The 24,768-nt window shown below is 40.2% G+C and overlaps 2 protein-coding genes across 2 annotated transcripts in view; one reads left to right on the plus strand and one right to left on the minus strand.

The window, feature by feature from the left end:
• The window catches only part of FBXL13 (F-box and leucine rich repeat protein 13), a 63,471-nt gene extending 49,872 nt beyond the window's left edge, over window positions 1–13,599 (minus strand). Inside the window, 7 exon segments of the mRNA XM_054399779.1 lie at window positions 1,823–1,912; window positions 3,614–3,723; window positions 4,318–4,472; window positions 6,213–6,280; window positions 7,599–7,692; window positions 8,220–8,323; window positions 13,525–13,599. Of these exon segments, the coding sequence (XP_054255754.1) occupies window positions 1,823–1,912; window positions 3,614–3,723; window positions 4,318–4,472; window positions 6,213–6,280; window positions 7,599–7,692; window positions 8,220–8,323; window positions 13,525–13,599 (696 nt within the window).
• A 1,677-nt stretch (window positions 13,600–15,276) lies between these two features.
• On the plus strand, window positions 15,277–23,090 carry ARMC10 (armadillo repeat containing 10). Its single transcript, XM_054399754.1, has 6 exons — window positions 15,277–15,418; window positions 17,788–17,930; window positions 19,078–19,212; window positions 20,508–20,684; window positions 21,708–21,779; window positions 22,812–23,090. The coding sequence occupies exons 1-6, from the start codon at window positions 15,277–15,279 to the stop codon at window positions 23,064–23,066; spliced, it is 924 nt and encodes a 307-aa protein (XP_054255729.1). The 3' UTR covers window positions 23,067–23,090.
• The last annotated feature ends 1,678 nt before the right edge of the window (window positions 23,091–24,768 follow it).

Below are 24,768 nucleotides of genomic sequence, written 5' to 3' on the forward strand. Positions count from 1 at the left end.
GAGCATTCTAGTAATGATATTTACTAGATACCCAGAGATTTTGAAATGATCAAGAAGAATCAAGAATCAAGAAGGTTGGAAGAGACCTCAAGGATCATCGAGTCCAACCTGTCACCCTACACCTCATGCCTATCTAAACCATGGCACCAAGTGCCACGTCCAATCCCCTCTTGAACACCTCCAGGGATGGTGACTCCACCACCTCCCTGGGCAGCACATTCCAATGGCCAACCACTCTCTCTGTGAAGAACTTTCTCCTCACCTCCAGCCTAAACCTCCCCTGGTGCAGCTTGAGACTGTGTCCTCTTGTTCTGGTGCTGGTTGCCTGGGAGAAGAGACCAACCCCCACCTGGCTACAACCTCCCTTCAGGTAGTTGTAGACAGCAATGAGGTCACCCCTGAGCCTCCTCTTCTCCAGGCTAAACAGTCCCAGCTCCCTCAGCCTCTCCTCATAGGGTTTGTGCTCAAGGCCTCTCACCAGCCTCGTTGCCCTTCTCTGGACATGCTCCAGCAATTCAACACCAAATAGCATCTCCAGTGTCCAGAGGCAATGAAGTCTCCTTATCCTAAGTTCCAAAGCTTTGAGAAGTCCAGGCCCACTTTATTGTCCATGAACGTTCAGAGCGAGCACAGATTGGGCTGGAGGAGACAGCACTTGGTAACAACCTCCTCTTAAAGGAGACTGTATCTACATAAGGGATATAGATAAGGTCTATACCCAATAAAGGAGCAAGAAGATTCAGAGAGGGAAAGGAAGGGAAGAGGGAGGGAGGAAGAGATGTTACAGATTCAAGTTTCCTGTGACATCAGTGACATGAGGCACATGTATAAAATTAAGTATCTGCATTTGGCTTAGACTTCATTTTAAACTTCCAAGTTTGAGTTCAGCATAGTCTGTACTATTTAAAAGAAAAACATATCTTGTTTCTCTCAAATACCACTGTGACATTTTGCAACGTTTAATAGAAAAACATGATAGGACAAATGAAATCTTACAAACTACAATATAAAATTAAAACATTTCAGCAGTAATTCCAGTGTATCCTTCAATGGTAATTATTTGCACTAACAAAGCTGTAATTTAGCTAAACTAGCCTCTACTGTTGAAGGCCCCCACAACCACTAGTTAGCAATTTTGTCATTTTTATAAAATTTTGCCACAAATAAGTCTTCTTGCTTCTGGACAAAACTATATTCCTCTCTAAAAGTTAGTGCACATACAAGCTCTCACTCTCTAAATTTACGTTTTCCAAGGACATCAAATTAATGAAGCAAATAAATTAAAAAAAAAAAACAAACTGAATACAAACATTTGGAAGAAATCTCTCTCAGTGCCCTTGTATAGCTTCCTCTGCTCTTATTTTATGGCCCAGCAGTTTTTCCTGCCTTAAGGAGATCAACAATGCTCACATAATAAAACTCACACTTCTCTACATTTTAAAGAAAATGAAATTGCTTTCTGTCACATTTAATACTTGGCTTATGAGCTTCTATTAACTGCACACAAACCCCTTTATCTCTCTCAGGAGTTCCACTCTGCCTATCCTACAGATTTCTGGATTCTTTTTTTTAAGCCCCACTCTTTTTCTTTCAGTCTGAGCTCAGAGAAGCTTCTGGATGCCAGGGCAGCATATGCAGAACATGTTCAGGTGCCACTGAAGGAAAGAATGCCATTACCATCTTTCAAAGGACTCCACCTGGCCCAAAGTGAGCAATGGAAACATTCTTTTCCATTGCACAAACACATCATTTTCAACAAAGCACAACACATACCGTTTATGAAATACACACCTTAAAAATTAAAAAGAACACCATCACAAACCTGTAACAAGGTTCTCCTGGTAAATGGTTTATGTCTGACAGTAAGATCACCTGTTTCAAAGCAGCCTGTCTGACTTTCCTTTGCCAAACTCTGAAAAAGACAGTACAAGTTTTATCTTACTTACATTAAAATACTCAAAAAAATGAAAATAAATTTGATAAAATTAAGTAGGGATTTTCAAATCCCCAGAGAGCTACACATCTCTGAATATCTGTAACTGCTTTTACAGATAATAATCAATAGTTTTGGGCTTTCTCTCATGATTTTGCATCATAGCAATACAAGATAGAAGCACAGGAGACCATGTGCACTTTCAAACTAAAAGACGGTGTACACTAATTAGTGCACACAACATGACAGAAACATACTATTGGCACATGAAAATTTTTCAGATAAGTCTTCAAAACGTATTAGCACAAAAAATATCCCTGGTGTTATACTATACCCAACAATGTATAACCGCATGGAAGTTACTAAAGACACTAAAGTATCTGTTAAGGAGTAACACTGAATCTCCTTTTTTGTCTTTTGTTCTAACTCTGGAAAAAAAAGTTTCAAGGGCAATAAAATGTTTTTTTTGTTGAATATTAATATAGGAAAAAGAGAAAAGAAAAGAAAGAGGAGATATGCAGGAGAGGAGAAATGAGGAATAAAAAACAGGGAGAAAGAAAACAGTGGGATTGAAAAAACACAACTCAATAGGTATGAGTTACTGCTGGGGAGATTCCCATTGGACTCCAGAAGCAAGTGTTTTCCCATGAGAACAGTCAGACATTGGGATCATCTCCTAGGAGAAGCAGTGGAGTTCTCTACATTGCACAGTTTCAAGAGAGTTTGGCAGAGTGCTCAGCCAGCTCATTTCAACTAGACTGCCACCTAGAAAAGGTGAACCAGATGATCCTTGGGATCCCTTCCAACCTGGCATTCTGGCATTCTGTGATTCCATGAAATAATGTGTTTTCGATTGTAACTTCCCTTTCTGAATATTTATTTGCCCTCTAGTAGCAACACTAGGGAAGAAGCAGCACTAATAACAGGTTTACTCTGGAAAGGATTTGACAACTGGTGTCTGGCAGCCAGCAACTGATAAATTGTCCACAGCTGGTGTCCATTCTGACCACCCTACAGCAGGGGAAGGAAAAGGAGCCAAACAGTGGGAGAGCTTTATCTGTATGAGCATGATTTTTGGAACCCACATGGTATTAGCAGCTGCTGGGTCTCACAGCTCCCATTTTTCCTATTCCCCACATAGTATCTGCTAAGCATCCCACCATGCTATGGTGTTCTTTTCCTTGGTTGAAGAAACCTTCCAGGAATGAGAAGCCCATTTTCTCACAGTAAGACTAAACAGTGCTGCTGGCAGTGGGGCATACGGGGCTGGCCATGTGCTGCCTACTCTCAGGTGATCACAGTTTTGGTTACCCCATACTTTTGGGGAAGCGATGAAGTTACTGAGGCTCCTCCTCATTCTGTCGGAATGCATATCCCTTGGATTGTGGTGGCAGGGATGCAGAGGTGCCATCTCCACCAATACTACCCCTATGATACCAGCCACTTAGATCACTGATAATATACAACACTCAACCCCTTTTGCAGCTTAAGGTAAGACTAAACTTTTTCTTGTAGAATACAGAGGGAATTACATGCTTCCCATAACACTGTAAGTACTAAATAGTAGTATAGTAGTAGTACACTGAAATGCTTCATTTAATATTGATAGAACTGGTTTCCCTAAGAGTTAAAATTAATTAAACACTGAGCTTACTGTATTTTATGCATTATGCTGCATACCTCAAAGTAGGCTTCTGTTTCCAAAGACTTACGGGCCTCTACATGCCAAGCCTTCATAACAGCACTTAAATATCCTTGGTTAAATATCTGTTGCACTCTCTTTGTTGCCACTGAAAATGTACAGAATTATAGCCAATGTGAGGGCCAGAGCAAGAGCAACTGTGTTATGTCACTGCTTCAGGTGAATGCCTGTCTCTCAGGCTGGATTGCAATCAAATACCTATTCAATCTGACCTCTTTAGGCAAATAACTTTTTAGAATAGATATGATTAAGACCATTGCAATGAGATTTCAAGTTAGCAGGCAAGGCATAAACATGACATGTTTCCAGTTTATCAGTTGTGTATAAGACAGTACTGATCTACACTTTGACCTACCAGTGTACCAAAAATCTCTCAGAGCTTGGAGCTCCTTTGCATACACAGAGCTCAGTGAAATAACACACAACAACAAAGCTTTAATAATGCTTCAGATGGCCAGAAAAGGCGAAAGACCCAAAAATAAACTCAGTAAAGTGCCAAGTGTTACACCAGTGTTAAATGTACAAAGAAGAGTAAAGCAGCTGCCGAAGGCCACCCAGTGAATAACATCCTGCAAAAAGACAGCAAGATACATTGTTGGACTAAGCACATTTAATTTGTACAACATCGTTTTGTTTACATAAGGTGGCTTTTGTCTTGTGAAAAGCAGCTACACAGACTTACATGTCACTTTTCCCTTGTGAATCTGCACCCGTGTGCTCCACTTCTGTACAATTACTCTTAGTATTCGGACATTACAATGGGCCTCTGCTACAGCCATCTGCTGCTTTGCCCTTTTCCTTTTGTCCTTTCGCAGCACATGGTATTTGATCCATCCTCTGAATTTTAAACCAGAATGAGTTATTTCATATGGCTCACAACCTGAAGGAAGTAAAATCTATAAAACTCTGCAATCCACTGTAAAATATAAGGAATCAAGCTCAGCAATATAATCTGCTGAAGAGAACTGATGGGCTTTATTTATCATTTAAATAAAATATGCATTGATAATATTTTTCAGTAGTATATAATCCACTTATTCTAATAACATTTCTATTTGTTCATAATACTCTACAGTATCGAGTAACAAAAATTGCTTACTTCCACCATCATATACTCCTGCTGCTGTCAGCTATATTTTAATGTACAGATCTGTACTTATGGGAGGACACTTGAGTGTTTATAGAAAACAACTTCAAAGTGCTAGATGTAGGCATTTATTTAAGTGCTATTTATACTACCTGGCAATACAAATAAACACTAATACAGTAAAATACAAATTCAATTTATATCTTAACAATTTCAACAATTTGCCAAAAATCTCAATACTCTTCTAAGTAATAAAAACTAATTAGACTCAGAACAAAAGCATTATTTCCAATTAATTACTTCACTGCTATATTAAAATACACTTTATCTCTGTATCTGATTTGCTGAGAAAACTACTGAATAAATTAGACTTTACATGACTACTTTTATTTGCCAAAATATCTCTCATCTCAAATTTAAAAAAAAAAAAAATTCAAATAGTTGGGAGCAATTATAAATGGAACATTCTACTGGTCCAGACCAGCTTCTGTGGTAATTAAACAACACAGCTCAGACAATCTTCAAAATGCTGCTGTAAAGGAAAAATGAGTAATCTGCCATGTCCCTAGTGTATCAGACAAAAAGGAAAATAGAAATGGTTTCCCTTGTAGCAAGAAATGCTCAGGTGTTAGAAAAACATTTCAAGTAGAAAGGATTATGAATTACTGGAATCAGCTACTTGCAGACATTCTCATGTCTCCACACCTGTGATTTTTAAGATCACTAAAATCAGTCTAGACAAACATTTCACCCAGGCTAACCACAGTGCATCTTGAAAATCTTCACCACCCTACCAATCCTATGACTCTTAGCAGGGATTTACACCCGTGTTCCCTGCAGAGTTGTACCTCTTACAATTAGCACTGCCTTCTTTTCAAAATAAAATAGCCCAAACTTATCTAAATTGTACCTCTTATAATTAGCACTGTGTACATTTCAAAAGGATATAGCCCAACCTTACCTACCCTCAATGGAGACTTGTTAAATCTTGATACACACTCTTATAATGAAGACATTAGTGAACATATTTATCTATGGTAATTATCACATTTTATAACACATCTATGTACTGCCCCCATTTTTAAAGGAAATGCTGGATTACATCAAGTATGAGTTACCTAATCCCAAACATAAAGGAAACCAAGGAAAGAGCAGAAAAGGGCACAGATCTGTTACTTTCAGACCCAAGTACAAATTATCCTTTTATTTTTGGGTATCCTACCATACTCCTGGCAAACAGAGCTGATTGTACTACAGAAGTTACAAAGGAATTTGTTCAGGTTTGGAACAGGCAGAAACTCAGAACTGACTCGTTTTAACACAAGAAAACATTGCTGAACAAAACTAAAGCAAAATCTAAATTTGTAATCTCTCTTTATATTGTTCTATTGAAAGGAATAGTTTTTCCTCCCAGAAAGGAACTACACAAATATTCCTTTGGTAAAAGATCTTCCCTAGGATGTTCTGAGATATACGTAAAATTTACTTACCCAAAGCACAACTTCATTAAGCTTCTGCTGTAAAAGTGCCGTGCTTTGGTGCATAATTCTTCAGTCATCTAAACAAATCATTTATGACGTCAGTACACAAAACTGTGATGTATTATTTAAAAATTAGACAAACATATGATAAATTGTGTTTTTCATGTTGATTGGTGCAAATTAAAGTCTATTTAAAAGAGATGAATGCTCAGTACAATTTTCTGTCTAATTAGTACTTTGCTACCAAATTACACTTTTGTTTTTACACACAGAACTTAAATAAAAAAGCTCAATAACTAAAATTCAGTCTTTCACCCATTGTATCTTCTCTTTCATAAATCAGCTGTACCCAGCAGTTTAGCATATTTAAAAAATACATACTTGTCAAAAGTCTTTCATGACCCATTGCTATGGTAAACCCTTTACCATATGATTCTAACTCCTAGGTGTTTTAATAAACCTGTTTAAACTTCTACAAAACAAAAATTATGTAAGATTATGGGCTAAGAATATCCCTGTGAAAGAAAAATATGGTCCTCTGAATGTGCAAATAGCAATGTGGCCTCAGAAAATACTGGAGTTTATCCCATTTATTGTTCTTACTCCTATGAAAATCTGTAAGATGACTTGACTGCGACACATGCACATTTCTACACAGACTGTATGTATCACCCATTCCACTGTCAGAATGATTAATATAGTATTTCAGTGGCTGGTAAAAGAGGGAACAGCTGAAATAAAATTGTAGTGAAGTCACAGTACAGAAGTACTAAAAAAAAGAAAAAATTAAAACACTTATATAGAGGTAATCAAGAGAAAAATCTGGTCACACTGTATGCCATCTTACTGACTAAACTGCTCAGAGTGCGTCCTTGCATAGGCATGCAACAACTTTATCCATCCCTGAATGTTTTAAAATAACAGGATTTTTTCTGTGCAAGTGACTTTTTTGGATCAGTAAACCCAAAATGTTTACCTTCCGTGTGTTTTATATATAATAATGCATTTAACCTCCAACTACTAATTGTCAACATTGACAGCACTTTCCAAGGTTTATCAGTTCAAGTGTAATTTTAGGAATCAGTTTAAGTAAAACTAATGCAGAAAAAAATCACATGCTCTTGAAACTAGATTCATATTTATGTGGAACTCTTTTTTAAATTAGGATCAAATATGAAAGAGGAACTACTTGTTCCCTATCATACTCATTGATCCTATGCTCATCTCTGATAAGTTTTTGGATACAAATCAGTATCAACAGAAAGAAATGCAAAGTATCATATTTCTCACATTAGCTATAGAAGAGTAACACAAGACAAAACCAAAGCATGAGTATTCTGCATTAAAAGATCTCTTCCTAGCACATAGGTAATGCGTATGTCCCATGATTTTTACCAGTTGTTCACCATCTAGTTCAAAAACAGCACTCAAGCAAGTTTCTGAAATCCTCTTCAGTTCTGGGTGTAAAGACAGATCAATACACATATACCTTTAAAAGAAAAAGAAACACAACTAAACCCTTAGGTTTTTTTTATCTCCTGCTGTGATGACTTCATACAGAGGATGAAAGAACACACAGAGAAAAAAAAAGAAATACTACAATTAATAATTTAGTAATTGAAGACTACATCACTGGTTCATCAAGGTAAATGTACCATGGACAGCAATGAAGTTACAAGTAGCAGTTTGGATTGTCACACAAATATGGGTTTAACATATTAACTAAACAAAGAGGAACATTAAGTGGAAATTATACTCATTACATATTCTGTAGAGAAAAAGAAAAAGGCAAACACGAAAACCCCCACACAGATATCCAAAGAAAAATATTTTGCTCGGTTTCAGAAGATACTGTCTTACTGCATTTGCAATATCATATGCCATTAATATTTGGGGAAAAATAAGCAATGGTAACAGTTAACTTTAGCCTACATGGTAGCTGCTGTGCCACTAGCATGTTCTAAAAGTCCAAATTCATTATTATACACAGTACACACACAGTCCTTTAGTATGTACCATACAACAGCATCCAACTCCTTCTCCGTTATTTCTCTGAGCTTTTCTTCTAAAAATGTGAGTGGATCTTCTGGACGCATCATAATTACCCCACAAAGCAGAATCTGCCAAAAGAAACTGCCCATTAGCACCTTTGTGTTAACAGCAAAGGAGCATCTAGATATGAAACTGTCAAAATAAACACAACTTTACCAGCAACTTTTAAAATATCATAAACCAGAGGCATTTCATCACTTCCCTTCCTTCTTGGTTTTTAAGGTAATATTGCACGTACCAGTATATTTCAATTGCTAGACTGGGTATAGGATAATAGTAAAGGATAGTGGTATCTCTTTAACAATTGTAAGTAAGAATTTAATTGCCTTTAATGTACATTAAAGAAAGAATATATAAAAGATGGATAACTTTATATACCTAATGAAAACAACAATTTAAAACAGGATTAATCCTGTATAGTAAAGAGCATGCTGAATGGGAAGCGTGGCCAGAAGTTGATTCTGCACTGAAAATAAAATGCAGTTTAAAAAATATCTGCTTTTCAGGACTGTGTTATCACATTGCTTTGCACTGTCTTTTGGTAATACTGTATAATGACCCTCTTTTTTTTTTTTTTTAATTTATCCATCATTTTTTATCATTTATTTTTGGATTGTGAGCTCACATACAGCAAGAACAAACAAAGAATATTGATTTTTAAAAGTATATGAGCAAATTACATTGATTTTAATGAATACTTAATGGAAACTATAAACTAGTAGAAGTTTTTGTGCCTGGTAAGAATTTCAAAACATGACTGTATATTTTAACTAGACATTTATATTAATGCAAGACATTTGTATTAATGCAAAAAAACCTCTCCTTTGTATTTCCCTAAGTTACAAAGAAACAGCTTTTATTAGTTATCACAAAAACAACACCTGAGCTTTTCAATTTTCTTTCAGCCCTCACACCAGGGGAACTGTTTTTCTTTGCCTCTGCCTACTTTATGCTTTCCATGGTGCAGCCGGATAGTATACATCTAAATTTTGCCATTCAGAGTCTGCTCTGGCCTCTATAAACTTGTCACCAAAATTCTGACTGCAATCTTACCATCCACCGATGTTTAGTTTTCCCAAACTGTGGCCTTCCACCTAGGCATTTAATGGGTAGAAATACCTCCTTCATTTCCTAATAGGCATTTAATGGGTAGAAATACCTCCTTCATTTCCTAACATCCATACTGATTCTCACTTCATATTACTGTAATACAGTTGATCTCTATAAAGCTAAATTTTAAACCCAAGAAATAACTGAAGCAACTGCTGTCAGTTGGGTCAAGGCAACATAGTGATATAAAGGTTTGCTCACTTTACAGGCTCAACTGCTGCACTAAATGCTTTCTTTTTAAGACATAGTCCCTTGCTGTTATTGAATTAATGTGGAGCATGTGCTTGGATCCTTTTCTGGAACCATGGTGGGTAGACAAAAGAAATGAGGAAGGCTCTAAATCAAAGCTATGCTATGGGGATAAAGCAAAAGCCATGCACAACAGAGGCAAGAAAAGGCACCCAGTCAAGCGGGCCCTGACTCTGCAGCAGTAGAGAGCAGGACAGGCATGCAGGGGGAGCACCTTTGGAGCTTCTGCATGCTAGAGAACTTGCCAATCAGAACACTGTGTAGAAACAAAACCAGACAATAATCAGACAGTAATGTAAATTGGAAAGGATCTCTGAAGGTTGTTGAACAGAAGTTGTGGACGCCTCATCACTGGAAGTGCTCAGGCTGAACAGGACTTACAGCAAGCTGATCTAGTGAAAGGTGTCCCTGCCCATGGCAGGGTTGTTGGACTAGAAGGTCTTTGAAAATTCTTTTCAACTCAAACTGTTCTATTATTCTCTGATTCTATGTTAAAAACAATATGAAAAGGTAAAGAAAACACTTTATGCACAGACACAATGAAAGGCATTTGTCTTCAGTTGAATATTCATCAATATTCATCTTGAATATTTGTAACACTAATCACACCAATTTCAACCTTAGAATCTCTTCAGTCTCTAACAAAAATGTAATTTGCAAGGTATATCTTGATAGTGGGCTATGTCAAGAAAACATTCTAAATCCACCTCTCAGCACTGCAATTCATGACCTATAATAGGATTTTAAATAACATACAGGCAGTTAAAAGGCTTTCATTACAAATTTTCCATGGGCAGATTTCCCAGAGTCAACCCCAACGCTGGGCAGCTGCTCCCTCTGCTGGGTTAAACCGGAACGTGTCTGCCACCAGAACGGCATTTTTTTTTACTATTTCACGTTCTTTACCTTTTTTTCAAACACAACGTTTTTTTCCTTTGATTTTTCTGAAACGTCTCCAAGACAGGAAATCTAAAATGTCCAACCATAAACCGGAGTGTAAGGCCTCTATTTAACACTGGTGAATTCCTTTACAAACTTCAATATGGAAGGAACTAAAATACCTGCTCATGCAATCCTCATTCAGGTACTCCCCAGTGATGCTTGGGCAGGTATAAAACTGAAAACAATTACGCTGAAACTGTATGAGTCTGACTGTTTGTACTGGACTTCACCAGACTTTCAACAATCTGATATGTCATCAACAATTTTTCTCAACCTATAAATGCACAGCACCTAGCACAACATATCCTGACTCATTACCTAAGTTTCTAAACATTACAACGATGACTACTACAAGAAGTAATATGTGAGATCACTCTAAAATATTCACTAATTTTGATTTGTTGTTTTGACTTGTTGCTACAAATGTGTTATTCCCCAGCCTCACCTTCCAGTGCTGAAGATACAGTATACATTCCAATTACATCACCATTTATATACTTCAGCTATTCCATAACACCTTGCTCAAATGTTAGTGCAGTGTTATAAATATTAAATATTATTATTTCATATCTACCTGCAATAAGAGACTATGCCCTAAAACGAGAAGCATTTTGTAGGGAGAGTAAAAGCCTTTCATTCCCAGGGAGTTCCAGAAGGGCCAAAGCAGCAAGTTAACAGTGACAGCAAAACTGATGCAAAACCATGACAAGTCTTTCAGAGACCCCACAAGTCTGCTCTGCTGCTGCTGTTCCATTGAGGGGAAGAGGGGAAAAAAGGAGGGTGTGCAAAACACGTAATGAGACCAGGGATGGCCATGAGCTTCAGCCTTCCACTAACCCAGAGGAGAAAGCCTCGCTTCTCTCTTCCAGCCACAATCCTATTCCTCTTCCTACCACTTTAGCCACTTACCTGTCACGGCAAAATTCATTTGGATTAGACAGAAGAAAAGTCTTAAGACAGCTCTTGCATCCATATTTAATTTAAACATTCTAAGAGAACAGCTATGAACAATAGTGGAAGTTTTCACACACAAAGTATGTGCAGGATTACAGTTTTTCTGACTCTCTATGGGCACTGTTTAAAAGTCAATTCGAATGAGAACTGAAAGAGAGGAATCAGACAGGAATGAAAAATTCAGATGCAGCAGGGAATCCCAGATTCTTTGGACTTCTTTGGCTCTGGCCAGCCTGATCTAGTGTGAGGTGTCCCTGCCCATGGCAGGGGGGGTGGAACTAGATGATCCTTGTGGTCCCTTCCCACCCTGACTGATTCTATGATTCTATTCTATGATTCTATGACTCCAACTATGTTTGGACTATCTGCAAACCACAACCTAACCATAAAAATACATAAAGAAATGGCCATTAGAACATTATAGCTTTAATCTTGAGGATGTGTACAAATGTTCGTAGATCTCAGCTTAGCTTTGGTGTTGCTTAATACAGGGACCAGTAACACCTCAATTAACTTCACACCAAGCATACTGCAACTCCATAAAGAAATTAAAATGTAATAAAATGACATAAGTATTTCTAGATATCAGCAAGCAGCAACTTGTACGAAGTAAGGAAAAACGTATAAAAAGGTCTTACACAAGTCAATTTTTAACTGGTTCTTTTAAGAAAAATCCCTTTAATCTTAACCTTAATTCTTGCATTTTTAGCTTAAGTTAGTATCACTGTATTTATAACTTTTGCTTGGAAATGTAAATATGATCTATTTTTTGAGTACTCAATCAAGAAATACACCTCATGTAGATACATCCTATCTTATGTTTTTCTGTGCTTAAAAAAAACAGTGATGAAGAGACAGACTCCCAGGAGACATACTCAGGCTGTGTGGCAGCACTGCTCTGTAATTATTCTAAGTGGCTAAAGTTTTATTTATTAACATTTCCATGGAAATCCTGGCTGTAGTGGCTGCTTGCAAATGGGGTCTATTTTTGGTAGCTTAAAAGTATCAGGATTCCTTTTAATCTTGTATTTGTGCCTTGTGCCTTTGTTTTAAGCAAACTGAAAAACAGCTGCTACAGATTTTGAAAACAAGCAGAGATGAATGTGATGAACAGGGAGAAGCTAAAGAAATACAGAGAATCAGGTAAGAATCCTAAAGCTCTTCAGCTCTTCCTCCCTCCCTAAATCCTTCATGTTGTGCCAGTTTTACTTTCTAACATTTCATGGAAGTTTATTTATTCCTCAGCCAACAAATATCTAATCCACCTGTATCTGAAACTTGGTCCATTGCCATCTTGCCCTTTGACAGACTATTAAAAACTAGAGATTGCACCTGCACTGCTCAAACAGGAGGGATCTAGTCAGATGAAATATAGGAGTACTTCTTTGATTAAAGAACTTCAGCAAATCTAGGGAAGGTGCCAATTCAGTTCACTGTGTTTGCCTTCATTTCAGTCATTGTTTGAGTTTAAACACAGGTTAAGAAGCAAAATTACTTTACTCCATCTTGGGTTTTTAAGTTTTTCTAAGTTGTTTGAAGCAAACTATTAACAGAAAGAGCAGAACAAAGCCATGTCCTACAGCAGCAGAAAACTGCGATAGAAGTGCGAAATGCGGTGGAAAACGCTGAGGAACCCAACAAATTAGTGCCAACGCACTGCTGAGGGAATAAGAGGGACCTTTGGGAGGGTGAGGTACGTCACCTCCGTCTAGCGTATGCTACCGGGAACGTCTGTGACCCCACTGGCTCCAGCGAGGACCAGCTAGGAAGACCCGCGGGGTGGAACGGGGCCGGGGCAACTGTGAATACCGTTTCCCCACCCCACACAGCCAGATCTCGCCTAACCCAGGACGACCCTCCCCGCTGTACCTGACCGCCATCGGGGCGCAGGCCAGGGCGGGCAGGAAGGAGCGCAGAGGGTCCGGGGGAGAGAAGGGAGGGCTGAGGGAGGCGGTGGTCTGGGGGCAAGAAGGGAGATGGAAGTTTCCCCCTTCGTAGGGCCTGCCGCCGTTACCTCACAGACGTCGAGGAGGTTGTGACGGCTGAAGTAAGCTCGGAGCACGGGGCTCGCAGTCCTGAGGGACGCCATGGCCGCCCTGGGCTCAGCTGCGGCGGCGGTCGGGTAGCAACGGGTCCGTGGCCTGCGCGGGCTGAGCTACCAGGTGCTCCCCACTGCCTGCGCGGCAGGTGCAGCTGGTCGGGGCAGACAGCATGTCCCTGCTTCACCAACGATTGTGCATGAGTGACCACCCCGGTCTGCCCCCAGCTCCCCCATCGACTGGGACAAGGAGCAGTAGAAAGGCTTTCATATACTGAGAGGCAGAGAGGAGACTTGTAGACGTATTTTAGAATTATTTTGGTTGGAAAAGACCCTTGAGGTCATTAACTCCAACTATTAACACTGCCAAGTCCACCACTAAGCCATGTCCCTACAGCTACATGTCTTTTAAATACCTCCAAAGGTGGTGACTAAGTCACTTCACTGGGAAGCTGGTTCGAAGTCTCAACCACCCTTTTGGTGAATTATTTTTTTCCAAATATCCAGTCTAAACCTCCCCTGATTCAACTTGAGGCTATTTCCTCTTGTCCTAACACTTGTACTTCGAAGATAAGGCAAACATTCACCTTGTTACAACCTCCTTCCAGGTAGTTGTAGGGGGCAACAAGGTCTCCTTAGGCCTCCTTTTCTCCAGACCATTCACCAGCTTTGTTGCCCTTTTTTTCAGACACACTCCAGCACCATAACATCTTTCTTGTGCTGAGGGGCTCCAAAATAAACCCAGTATTTGATGTGCAGCCTCGTTGGTGCTGAGTACCAGCAGATAGTCACTTCCCTACTCCTACTGACCACATTTTTGATACAAGCCAGGATGCTATTGGCTGCTTTGGCCACCTGGGCACACTGCTGGCTCATGTTCAACTGGCTGTTGACCAACACCCACAAGGTCCTTTTCTGCCAGGCAGCTTTCCAGCCACTTTCCCCCCTGCCTGTAGTTGTTGTACCTACCAATTGCTACTACAAGTGGTCCCAGAGAGCCCTTCCAGCTGTGTGCTACCAGAATCTCCTTGACAGTGCTTTGGCTTCAACACTCGAAACTGATTTTCAGCTGAGCTAGGTGTTATCTGTGTTTGCTGCTGCTGCTGCTGCCAGTATGTACCACAGAGGCCCAGCACATTTTCAGATGTTAAGGGTCCAACAGGGAAGCAACTAAGATGGCATCTGAGAAATCATGGTCTTGTATTGGTATTTAAAGCACAGAGAGCAATAGCAGGGTAAGGATTTGGCCAACAGCCTAACAACCCCAAAGAAAATGTTTTCAGCATATGCATTCTAATATGTTGTTGTATTTTGTTAAAATTTCAAATAGATTTTTTCTTAAGGAGGGTTGTGTGTGGTCTAACTAAGGTCTTTATAAACAGCTTAGTAGCTATCAAAAGTGCAGTTTTGTTTTCCTCCCAGGTCCCTGATCGCAGCAGCCTTCCCAAAGGGGAAGCCAATTAGGTAAGCAGTGCATGTGCCAGGCAGGCCCGGGGACCCGGTTTGTTTTCCCCTCTACAACGAAAATTCCATCGCGTGGATTCGCGCTTCGTTGCACCCCTTGCACCACACAGAGAGCTGTCGGCTCGGCACCCCGCCAAGTCCCACTGCAGCGCAGAGCCGCGGGCCCCAGGCCTCGGTTGCAGCGCGAGAGGGGGACCGGAATTGAGCCGCGCCGGATGGGGCGGTGGCTTCCGCGGCCGGTCGGCGCTGCCGCTGGCGGGGAAAATGGGGGAGCGGCGAGGGGCGGCGGTACGAGTGGCCGCCATCGTGCTTGGGGCGGGCGCCTGCTATTGCCTGTGGAAGCTGGTGGCGGGCGGCCGGCGGCGGCAGCGGGCTGCGGCTCAGGCCGCCCGGAGCCCGCCGTCAGGTGAGGCGCGGGGCGAGCGGCCGGGACCGGGCCTCTGTTGTGCTGCTAAACGCCGAGGAGGTCCCGCGCAGCCGTGGTGGGCCCCTGAGGGAGGGTTGCAGCCCCCGCCGGGCGGTTGCTGCAGGCTCCGCCTCTGGGGCGCTACCCCGGGCTGCTGCCTGCCTGTGGCCCTGGAGGCCGGGCAGCCCCGTGTGGGAAGGGGAACCACAGTACTGCTTACCGGCCCTCTAGCAGCCAACTGGGCTTTCTAAGAGAGTCTAGAGCATGTTTTATGTTTAGAAAAGCCCAGTTTGTTTGTTCGTGTTTGTTTTGGTGGGGTTTTTTTTGTTTTGCTTTGTTTTGTTAAGTTTCCTAAAGTGTACCACCAATCAGTATATTAATGGGCTGGTTAGCTGTTGTGTTATTGAAGTTGTGTGCCCCCTGTAATTCGAAGCTTAAACAAAGATGAGAATAAAAAACGATTTTGTTTTTCAAGATAGCTCATGGATTAGCACACTACTGTCTCCTATAACATTCTCACAGAAAAGCTCAGGAGATGTGGCATAGACGGCTGGTCAGTGAGGTGGATTGAAAACTGGCTCCACAACAGTGTTCAGAGGGTTGTCATCAGTGGCAGAGTCAGCTTGGAGGCCTGTGGCAAGTGGTGTCCCCCAGGGATCAGTACTGGGTCCAGTTTTGTTCAATATCTTTATCAACGACCTGGATGAGGGGATTGAGAGTACCCTCAGCAAGTTCACTGATGATACAAAACTGGGGGGTTGGCTGACACCCCATCAGGTTGTGCAGCCATCCAACATGACCTGGACAGGCTGGAGAGCTGGGTGCAGGCAAACCTCATGAAGTTTAATAAGGACAAGTGCAAGGTCCTGCATGTGGGGAGAAATAACAACAGGCACCAGTACAGGTTAGGGGCTACCCTGCTGGAAGGCAGCTCCACAGAGAAAGACCTTGTAATGCTGGTGGACAGGAAGTTCTCCGTGGAACAAACAATGTGCTCTTGTGGCCAAGAGAGCAAATGGGATCCTGGGATGTATCAAGAAAGGTGTGTCCAGCAGGTCTAGGGAAGTTCTTCTACCTCTCTACTCTGCCCTGGTGAGACCACACCTGGAATACTGTGTCTGGTTTTGGGCTCCCCAGTTCAAGAAAGACAGAGGCCTGCTGGAGAGAATCCAATGGAGAGTCACAAGGATGATCCAAGGACTTGAGCATCTCCCCTATGAAAAGAGACTGAGAGCCCTGGGGCTATTTATGGGGCTATTAGTCTGAGACTGAGAGGGGATCTGATCAATGTCTATAAATACGTGAGGGGTGGGTGTCAAGTGGAGGGGGCCAGGCTCTTTTTGGTGGTTCACAGTGATAAGACAAGGAGCAAAGGGTTCAAACTAGAACATAGAAGAGTTCACCTCAACTTGAGGAGAAACTTCTTTACAGTGAGGGTGACGGAGCACTGAACAGGCTCCCCAGGGGGGTTGTGGAGTCTCCTTCTCTGGAGAATTTCAAAACCCACGTGGATGCATTCCTGTGCGGACTACCCTAAGTGATCCTGCTCTGGCAGGGGGGTTGGACTTGATGATCTCTTGAGGTCCCTTCCAACCTCTGATATACTGTGATACTGTGATAATTAACTTTGACCTCCCCAAAGAATATTGTTTGCCTAGTGAGATGGTGGGAGCAAATACATAGAATTATAAAGGGCTGGTTAGTTTCCTAAAAGGTATCTCGAGTCATCGATGACTAGTCCAGGAGTCAGACAGGATCTTCAGGCTATTCAGATTACTAAATAGTTCTGCCTCTAACCTGGCTGAAAATGGTGTTTGATGGCATTTGTGTCACCCTTTTATAAAAGCCAGGTATTCTGTTACATCATTCTGACTCAAGCAGCCTTCCACAGTTGGTTGAGTGATGTCTGTGATCAGCAGTGTTCCTACTGTAGTGGCTGCTACATTGTCAAAGGACCTCGGAGTAGTAGCAAAACTTCATTAGTGTAATTCCTGAAGCCTGCAAGTCAGAAGTTGTGTTTTCCTGTAGTGTCCAAACAGATTTCTATGTTTCATTTCAGGGAGCACAATAGGAAAATCACTTGCTTGACAAATACTCTTATTTCGAAGGGGAGGTTTGTTGTAGGTTAACCAAAGAGCAGCATATCTCAAGCTCTTACCTCTTATTTTCTACTTTGAAAAGGGGTAGTCTAAGAAAAAAGAAGATGGAAGTCTTGCTGTTGTAAGAGTCTTTTTTTCCATGATATGGCTGCTGGATACAATCACACTTAGAAGAACTGCTACAATGTCAGCTTTTTTAAAATGCTAAACGGTATCTAAGTGAAATGTCTCAAACTTGGTATCAAGTATTTCATTTTTAAACCCTTACAGACAATCTGCCAGCATTAGCCCATACCTTGGATGCGGATGGTCTACAGAAACTTCTTCATTTGCTCCAGGCCACAGATGATCCATTAATTCAAGAGCAAGCTTTAATCACTCTCAGCAACAGTGCTGCCTTCTCTGTAAATCAAGTGAGTATTGTTCTGTAGAAAACAACAGTGTTTGAATGTGAGTTGTGTTCTAAAAGCCACCTTATTCTATGCCTTAATTTCTGCTAGCCCAAATAATACAATGTGGTAGCTTCACAGAATTTATTTCAGCTTCATGTTTGTACAAATTAGAGTTCTGCGTTTTAGAAGTGCTGTAAATATGTCTTTCATTGCTTATGTTAATGAAAACATTGAATATGAGAAGAGTTAAATACTTCCAGGATCAGATCCGAATTTTACTGAGATAATTTAAATTAAACTTTCAGTTTTACAAAGTTGTATGCCATTTACATCCTAACAACTTTCTAAGTAGTCAGCTCTCTTCAAATCAATTGGAAAAACATTGAGCTGGATGCAGATTTTCATGCCTTTGTAAAGGTTTAAAAGGTTAATCTCCAGGGCCCCACCCTTATTTTTTACTTTGCTTTCCTTTTTGTGTAATTCTTATGACACCTCTTTTCTGGCTCCTCAAAACTGTTTTCTTGATATAAATCTCTCAGCACAGAATGTAACTGAATCCTCAGGCCCATTGGCCCAATTTTTTTTTTTAAATGGTACATGTTTAACCAGTGATGTTTAGAGTCTTTAAGTGAGAAAGAATCAAGTGTAATGGAACAGAAAGGTAACGTTTGAGAACTTTAATACTTCTAAGAATATAAATTATTATTAATAATTTACTAATCATATATAATATCTAAATATGTTTATAAAATACATATATTAAAACTTCCAATAATATAAAGTTGCTTCTTGAAATTCTGTTCTGCCAACTCAGGAATTTTAGGTATTGTGACCAGGCTGAACTATTCTATAAAGCCATTATGCAGTAATTAACTTTGATTCTTTATAATCTGGAATGCTTTTAGCATGCTTTGCAGGCCAGATTGTAAAAGTAAAGATGTTGTGCCATTGTCAAAGAACTCAAATAATACTGTGACCCTCTGGCAGGACTATTCTTAATTTCAGTGAAGCAATAAAGCAATATCTGCTAACACTCTTTAAACAGCGTAGTCTGTTCTGGAAGTCTTCACCCACACATTCCAGTGGCATTAATATGGAAACTTTGAGGAATGTCTTCATCATTTAATATTTTTTTTTAATCTTATTAAATATCTGTTTTATATTTCAGGATATAATCCGAAATTTGGATGGCCTTTCTATTATTGGAGGGATGCTCTCAGATTGTGCTCCCAAAATGAAAGAAAAAGTACTAAATGCACTTAATAATTTGAGTATGAATATTAAAAACCAGGAAGTGATACAGGTAATTTTCTGAAAGGGAAAAATCAAGGTAATTGAGACACAGGAGGCAGTACAAGGCTATCAGCTTATTTGTTAAATACAAGCCAGGATGCCCAGGTGTTTCAATGTTAGACATAAGAGTCAGCAGATCGGGATGATCTGTGTTTCCCAAGGCCAAAAGGATAACTTAAACATGCATTGCACCACTGGCACTTAGTGTTTTTAAAACACAGCTAGGAACCAAGGCAGTTTGTATTCAGCTGTCACCAAAAGCTGTTAAACAGAGATTGTGCTGCTATGGTTATAATAAAATTGTGAGGCAAGATTATTTCCAAACATGTCTGGAAGATTGAGAGTGGTTGTTTAAAGGCTGGATTGCAGATTGAATTAGTTTGACTCCTTAGGCGAGGGAGAAGAAAGCACTAATCGATCCCCTGGGTTTGTTTGAGACCCTGTTTTTCAGGGGGATACCTCAACATTAAAAGAATAGTGTGCAAAAATGATTACAAGTCCGTCAGGTAAATAGAGTACAGGCTATGAGAGTGAACACACTGGCCATCAAAAAAGTCTCCACTTCTGGTATGATCATATTAATCAACAGACCCCAGGGTGTCCAAGTAGCCAGCTGATACTGATTTAAAGACTTCTGCTAGCTCCTTCATTAGCTTTATAGAAAGGCAGTTTGACTGGATTTGGTGGTTTGCAGCATGTTTTTAAAGTAGTGGCTGCCAACAGCAAAGGTTTATGTAGGTAGAAAACAGCTCCTTTGGTAAAGGAAAATGATTTTTTTTTTTTATTTGTTAGGACTCTGAGGTTTGTTGTATATTGTCATCTGGGAGAAAATTTAGTAAATAATAGTTGTTAAAGTCAGTTGTCACCACTGTTCTGAGGAGTACTCCAGTGAGCGGGCCATATTGTTGGCAGAAAGGATTTCATTCCAAGACTTGTCCTTAGCTTATTCTCAACGTTTAAGAGGATATGAGTTCTCTAAGTTTGGTTTGTTTTTTTTTTAAAGCAACTGTACCACTTCTGAGATGAAGTCTAAACAACTGGGGTTTTTGGAGCCATTTATGTTTCAGGAAGGTTAGTGAGCATCACCCTTGAACACTGGCCTCTGTCATGCCAATAGAATGTTTGAATCTATTCAAAGCAAAAGAAAAGTATTTGTTTCCAAGAACCTTGATCAGGTTCTGTATTCAGCCAGCAGTGTTCGAAAGGTATTCAGGCTGCTGTAGTTAGACCACTCATACTATTTGTGAATAGAAAACCTGCTTGTAGCAAAAGACATCTCTTTTTCTGTCCTTTCGTTCTCCCCAGGTATATATCGCAGAAGTTTGTAGGAATGTTGAGTCAGCTCCCCTGAACTCTGATCTGCAGCTGGCTGGACTCAGATTGTTGACAAATATGTCTGTTACCAGTGACTACCACCATAAGATGATCGATTCCATTCCATGCTTTCTTCGTTTGCTTTCAGCAGGAACTGAAAGGACACAGGTACTGGGTAGTGCTTTGCTGCAGACCAGTTATGGAGCTGCTTTACTTGCTTCCTTTTTGCTCTTGTAAAATGGTTTAGACTGTACTTAGAAAATCAACTATTCACTAATGATAGCAGATAGGGCAAAAAAATCAGTGAAATACAGATCTCTGTTACCTTCTCCATGGAAATGTAAAAAGAGAGGAGGAAAGGAATCTTGCTAGTGGAACCACTCGGCTAGAGCTTTTCCAAAGCAGTACTGTGTGCACTGTTACTGTCCTAGGCCTTTGCTATAGCAACTCCAGAATTTTCTTCTGCTCACTACACGCTGCTACTGCAAGGAGAATCTGCATGTGAAAGGCTTCGCTGACATGACTCTGCCTAGAGAAATACCCCAAGCAGTGGTGACCTAAGTTATGGCTTCCTGTTACCTCATGCTTATTACATCTCTTGCAACCCCAGTGACTGCAAGAGGAAATGTGCTTTGTGATTTAATATTGAAAGAGAAGTTTCAAATAGGGACCAAACTGAGTGTTTCTTCAGGATGTCCCAGTACCTTCACTATCAATGTACTTGGCTGCTCCCAGATTTAAACCAATTTTCCAAAGTATAAATTGCCACAAGACTTAGCAGACCTATTTTACCTAAGTACGGAAAGCAGCACTTGGGCTTTTCCTAGTGTTTCTGTAAAAGATTAGTGTCACAAGGTCCAGGAAAGGACAAAGGTGTATTTGTATGTGCTTCTGATCACTTTTTAAATACAGTACCTAACCCTCCTCTTTGTATTTAAAAAATCATTCCATGTTTTGCCTGCTAGTTCTTTACAAACCTTGCCTAAGACAAATTGGTGTGCAAAATAGCTGTATTTAGTGCATTCCTGCTACTGACTCCCTAAGCTCTCTTTTTTGCTATACCAAAGACTGAAGTGCACAACTCCATTCTACCTTTTTCTCTCCAAGCCAGCACTGACACTATTGATGCCCATTACTGCTGTACTTACTGGTTTTGGAGCTTGCAACAAACTTGTGTGTTCCTCCTTTCAGATTCAAGTTTTGAAAGTGCTTGTGAACTTATCTGCAAACACAGCCATAACAAGACATCTTCTCAGAGCTGAAGTAAGGTTCTTGCTGTTTCATTATGGTTTTAGCATTTATACATGTGTGTGTATGCAGCTATATGCAGGTATTAGAAGAATGTTAATGTATCAGAAGTATATATGCAACTCCAGAGTAAAGCTGGTTAAACTCAGTAGCTAGAAGTGCACGTTATTTCCCAGGCTGGCTTGCTTTCAGTGTAGTGTACTACAGGTAGTGGCAGAGAGGGAGTCATAGGGCCTGTGCACTTGGAGATCATTGGTCATACTTCCTGTGTACCATTCCAAAGAGCAGCAACTTGCAGAAGCCTGTTGTCACCCTCCTCCTACACTAAAGGGGCAACTTTTCATGTGTCATTTACATGGGAGGTACCATATAAGTTTCAAACCCAAACCTTCATTTCCAGACACTATATAGATAGAACAGGTACAAAATCAAGTATAGCCAGATGTAAATGAGCCATCACAGCAGCTCTTTCTACAGCTAACACATTCTACCTGAGACAACCAAATTCCACGGAAATCGCCACCCCTTTACCCAAGGGCAGCCATAGAACTGGTGTCTTCAAGCACAGTAAGTGAACTTTCCCCATGCATTTACTTAGGTTTTCTGTGGGGAGCTTTATCTGCTATGGCTGGCCTTGACATATAGGTCTAATTCAGTTACATTCTTTCCTCACATCAAAATAAAGGGTTGGGAGCTGGAAGGGTGCTGCAGCCTTCTCTCCATCCCCTAAGTAAATTGCTTTAAACATGCAGTGGCTTTTACTTTGGAGCTGTCTGCATGTGCAAAGCTAGTTTAGATATTGCCAGCTTTTCGTTATTAAACAAGATTAGGGCAGCTAAATAGTTCTGTTTAAAAGTGTATCCTTTTCTTGTTTATTGCATGTGCTGACATAAAAACACTTTCACAGCGTGTGGAGTTCTGTTTTCTTGTAGAGTTTTGGGTTTAGATGGTTTAGGTGCAGATTTTTTTCCCCATTCTTTAAGTTAGATTTGGCTACATGTACTCTCTGCTGGTGATTGAGTATGGATTGTTTCTTCAATGTCCTAGGTGCCATCACTGCTGTCGCTGTTTGACAGCTGTATGAACAGAGATATTCTGCTCAGAACACTGACCTTTGCAGCAAACGTGAAAAGGAAGGCGAACGATGGAAAAGGCAGCACAATCCAGGACCAATACAGCAAGGATTCCATTTTTGTTATACTTTGCAGAGACTCTACCCCATTTGCTCAGAAACTGGCAGCTTTATTGCATCACCCTGATACAGAGGTGAAAGAGCAAGTGGTGAGAATATTAACACAATAGTGAATTAAAAGGAGGGGAAAAAAAAAGCTATGCCACAACCCCCCCAATAAGCAAACATCACCACTCCCCAAACACTACCATTACTAGGCACAAATCAGTTACTACAAAGAGAATGCAATTCATTTAATACAGAGAGCATAACAGGTTTGTGGTTTTTGGTTTTGGTTTTTTTTTTGGTTTTTTTTTTTTTTTTTTTTACAAGCCAGGTACAAGCAATAGCTTCATTAATACCGAGAAACCCCTATACAGCGGGTACCTAGACACAGAGGGGAAGGAATGGGTTAGAACATGGCAACTTTGACATGTGCAGTAAGCTTTTTAATGGATGAGTAGAGTGAATTGAATAGTCTTCTCAATGTAATAAAGGATTTCTGTTCCCTTAAATGTTTACAGATATTGAATAAATACCTTTGCAGAGTGGTGCATTAAAATGTAGCCATTAATTTCCATTTTATTAATTTAATACCTATTTTATGGGTGCAGAAAACATTCAATAAAAATATCATCAAACTCTCATTGGCTTCCTACAGAATTAGTGTTTGCAGTGAAAGCTGCACATAAAGTTACCCAGCCTACGTTTTCTCACCTTCCCTGCACAAAGTATATCCTAAAGCTACATTCTTATATGCTTAGTACCTCCATTCCTTTTAGCCAAACTGCAGTGCAGTTAAGCGTGACTGTGAAAGGTTTCTACACTTGGAAAAAACAGAAGAGATTTTTATCTTGCTTCAAAATTGTCCTCTAAGGAAAGCATACATCAGTTCCAACGTACTTTTGTGTCAAAGCTTATCTGTAAGTCCAGTATGACATTCTCATCTTTATAAACAAGTGTGCAAGAGCAGGATCATACAGAGTTTTACAAAAGCTTTCTCTTCTGTAGCAGCTCTGCTTTCCTTAGAGAGCTTTGTCCCTGTTTCTTTGCAGTGGGACTATCACTGGAATAAGTACTTCTGTTGAGTTAGCCCCCATGAAGTTTTAGTCCTCCAGGTAGGTAGTATTAATTAAAAAATGAAGGGAATAGATGTAAACATGAGAACCCAAAGGCAGTCTCACTGATGAACACTAGAGCACACTTCATACTAAAACAAGACTACTGCAAGTTCCTGAACACTGCATCACAGAGAAATTGCAAAGTGTCAGATGGAAAGGCTAGAAAAGTTTTCCAGCTCTGCAGAGCTGCATTACCTCAGTTTTTACAAGATGTTTCATCTTTCTAAGCTAATAAACCTGCTCTGCTCTTAATAAAATATTACTCTTTCTGTAATTCAATAGATATTTATTTTCAGTAGGGAAAACTGCAAGAGAAGTATGACCTTGGAGAGATGACATATCTGTGCCCTGATCAATACAGGGGTAAAGCTGCATGTATCTAATTTATCTACCTAGGTAGTTTTAACTGATCAGAAATACAATTAACGCAAAAATAGAACTTGGCATGATTCCCAGTCAGAACCCTGACAATTGCTGCACTGACAGCAAGGTTCCCTTTGTCCTCGTCACAGCTTCAAAAACACTGTTCAGTTTATAATAAACAAGTTAAGTTACAATCACTTCATGTTTTGGCATTTTCTGTAGGTTTAATTTTTTGTCTGCTTCTGTGTTCAAAAAAAGAAAATTAAAGCCTAGGTCAGACACTAAGATAATTTACCAACCCTACCTTTCCATTCTGACAAGAGCTTGGACTAGTCTGTTCTAGGTATAC

The sequence above is a fragment of the Indicator indicator genome, chromosome 3 (assembly GCF_027791375.1).
Source record: "Indicator indicator isolate 239-I01 chromosome 3, UM_Iind_1.1, whole genome shotgun sequence".
Lineage (NCBI taxonomy): Eukaryota > Metazoa > Chordata > Aves > Piciformes > Indicatoridae > Indicator > Indicator indicator.

What these genes read in the sequence shown, in the direction of transcription:
- ARMC10 (XM_054399754.1), top strand. Translation starts at nt 15,277, where the DNA reads ATGGGGGAGCGGCGAGGGGCGGCGGTACGAGTGGCCGCCATCGTGCTT. An exon ending in CTGCCTTCTCTGTAAATCAA is followed by an intron (nt 17,931 to 19,077) that starts GTGAGTATTGTT and finishes TTTATATTTCAG; the next exon opens with GATATAATCCGAAATTTGGA. An exon ending in AAAACCAGGAAGTGATACAG is followed by an intron (nt 19,213 to 20,507) that starts GTAATTTTCTGA and finishes CGTTCTCCCCAG; the next exon opens with GTATATATCGCAGAAGTTTG.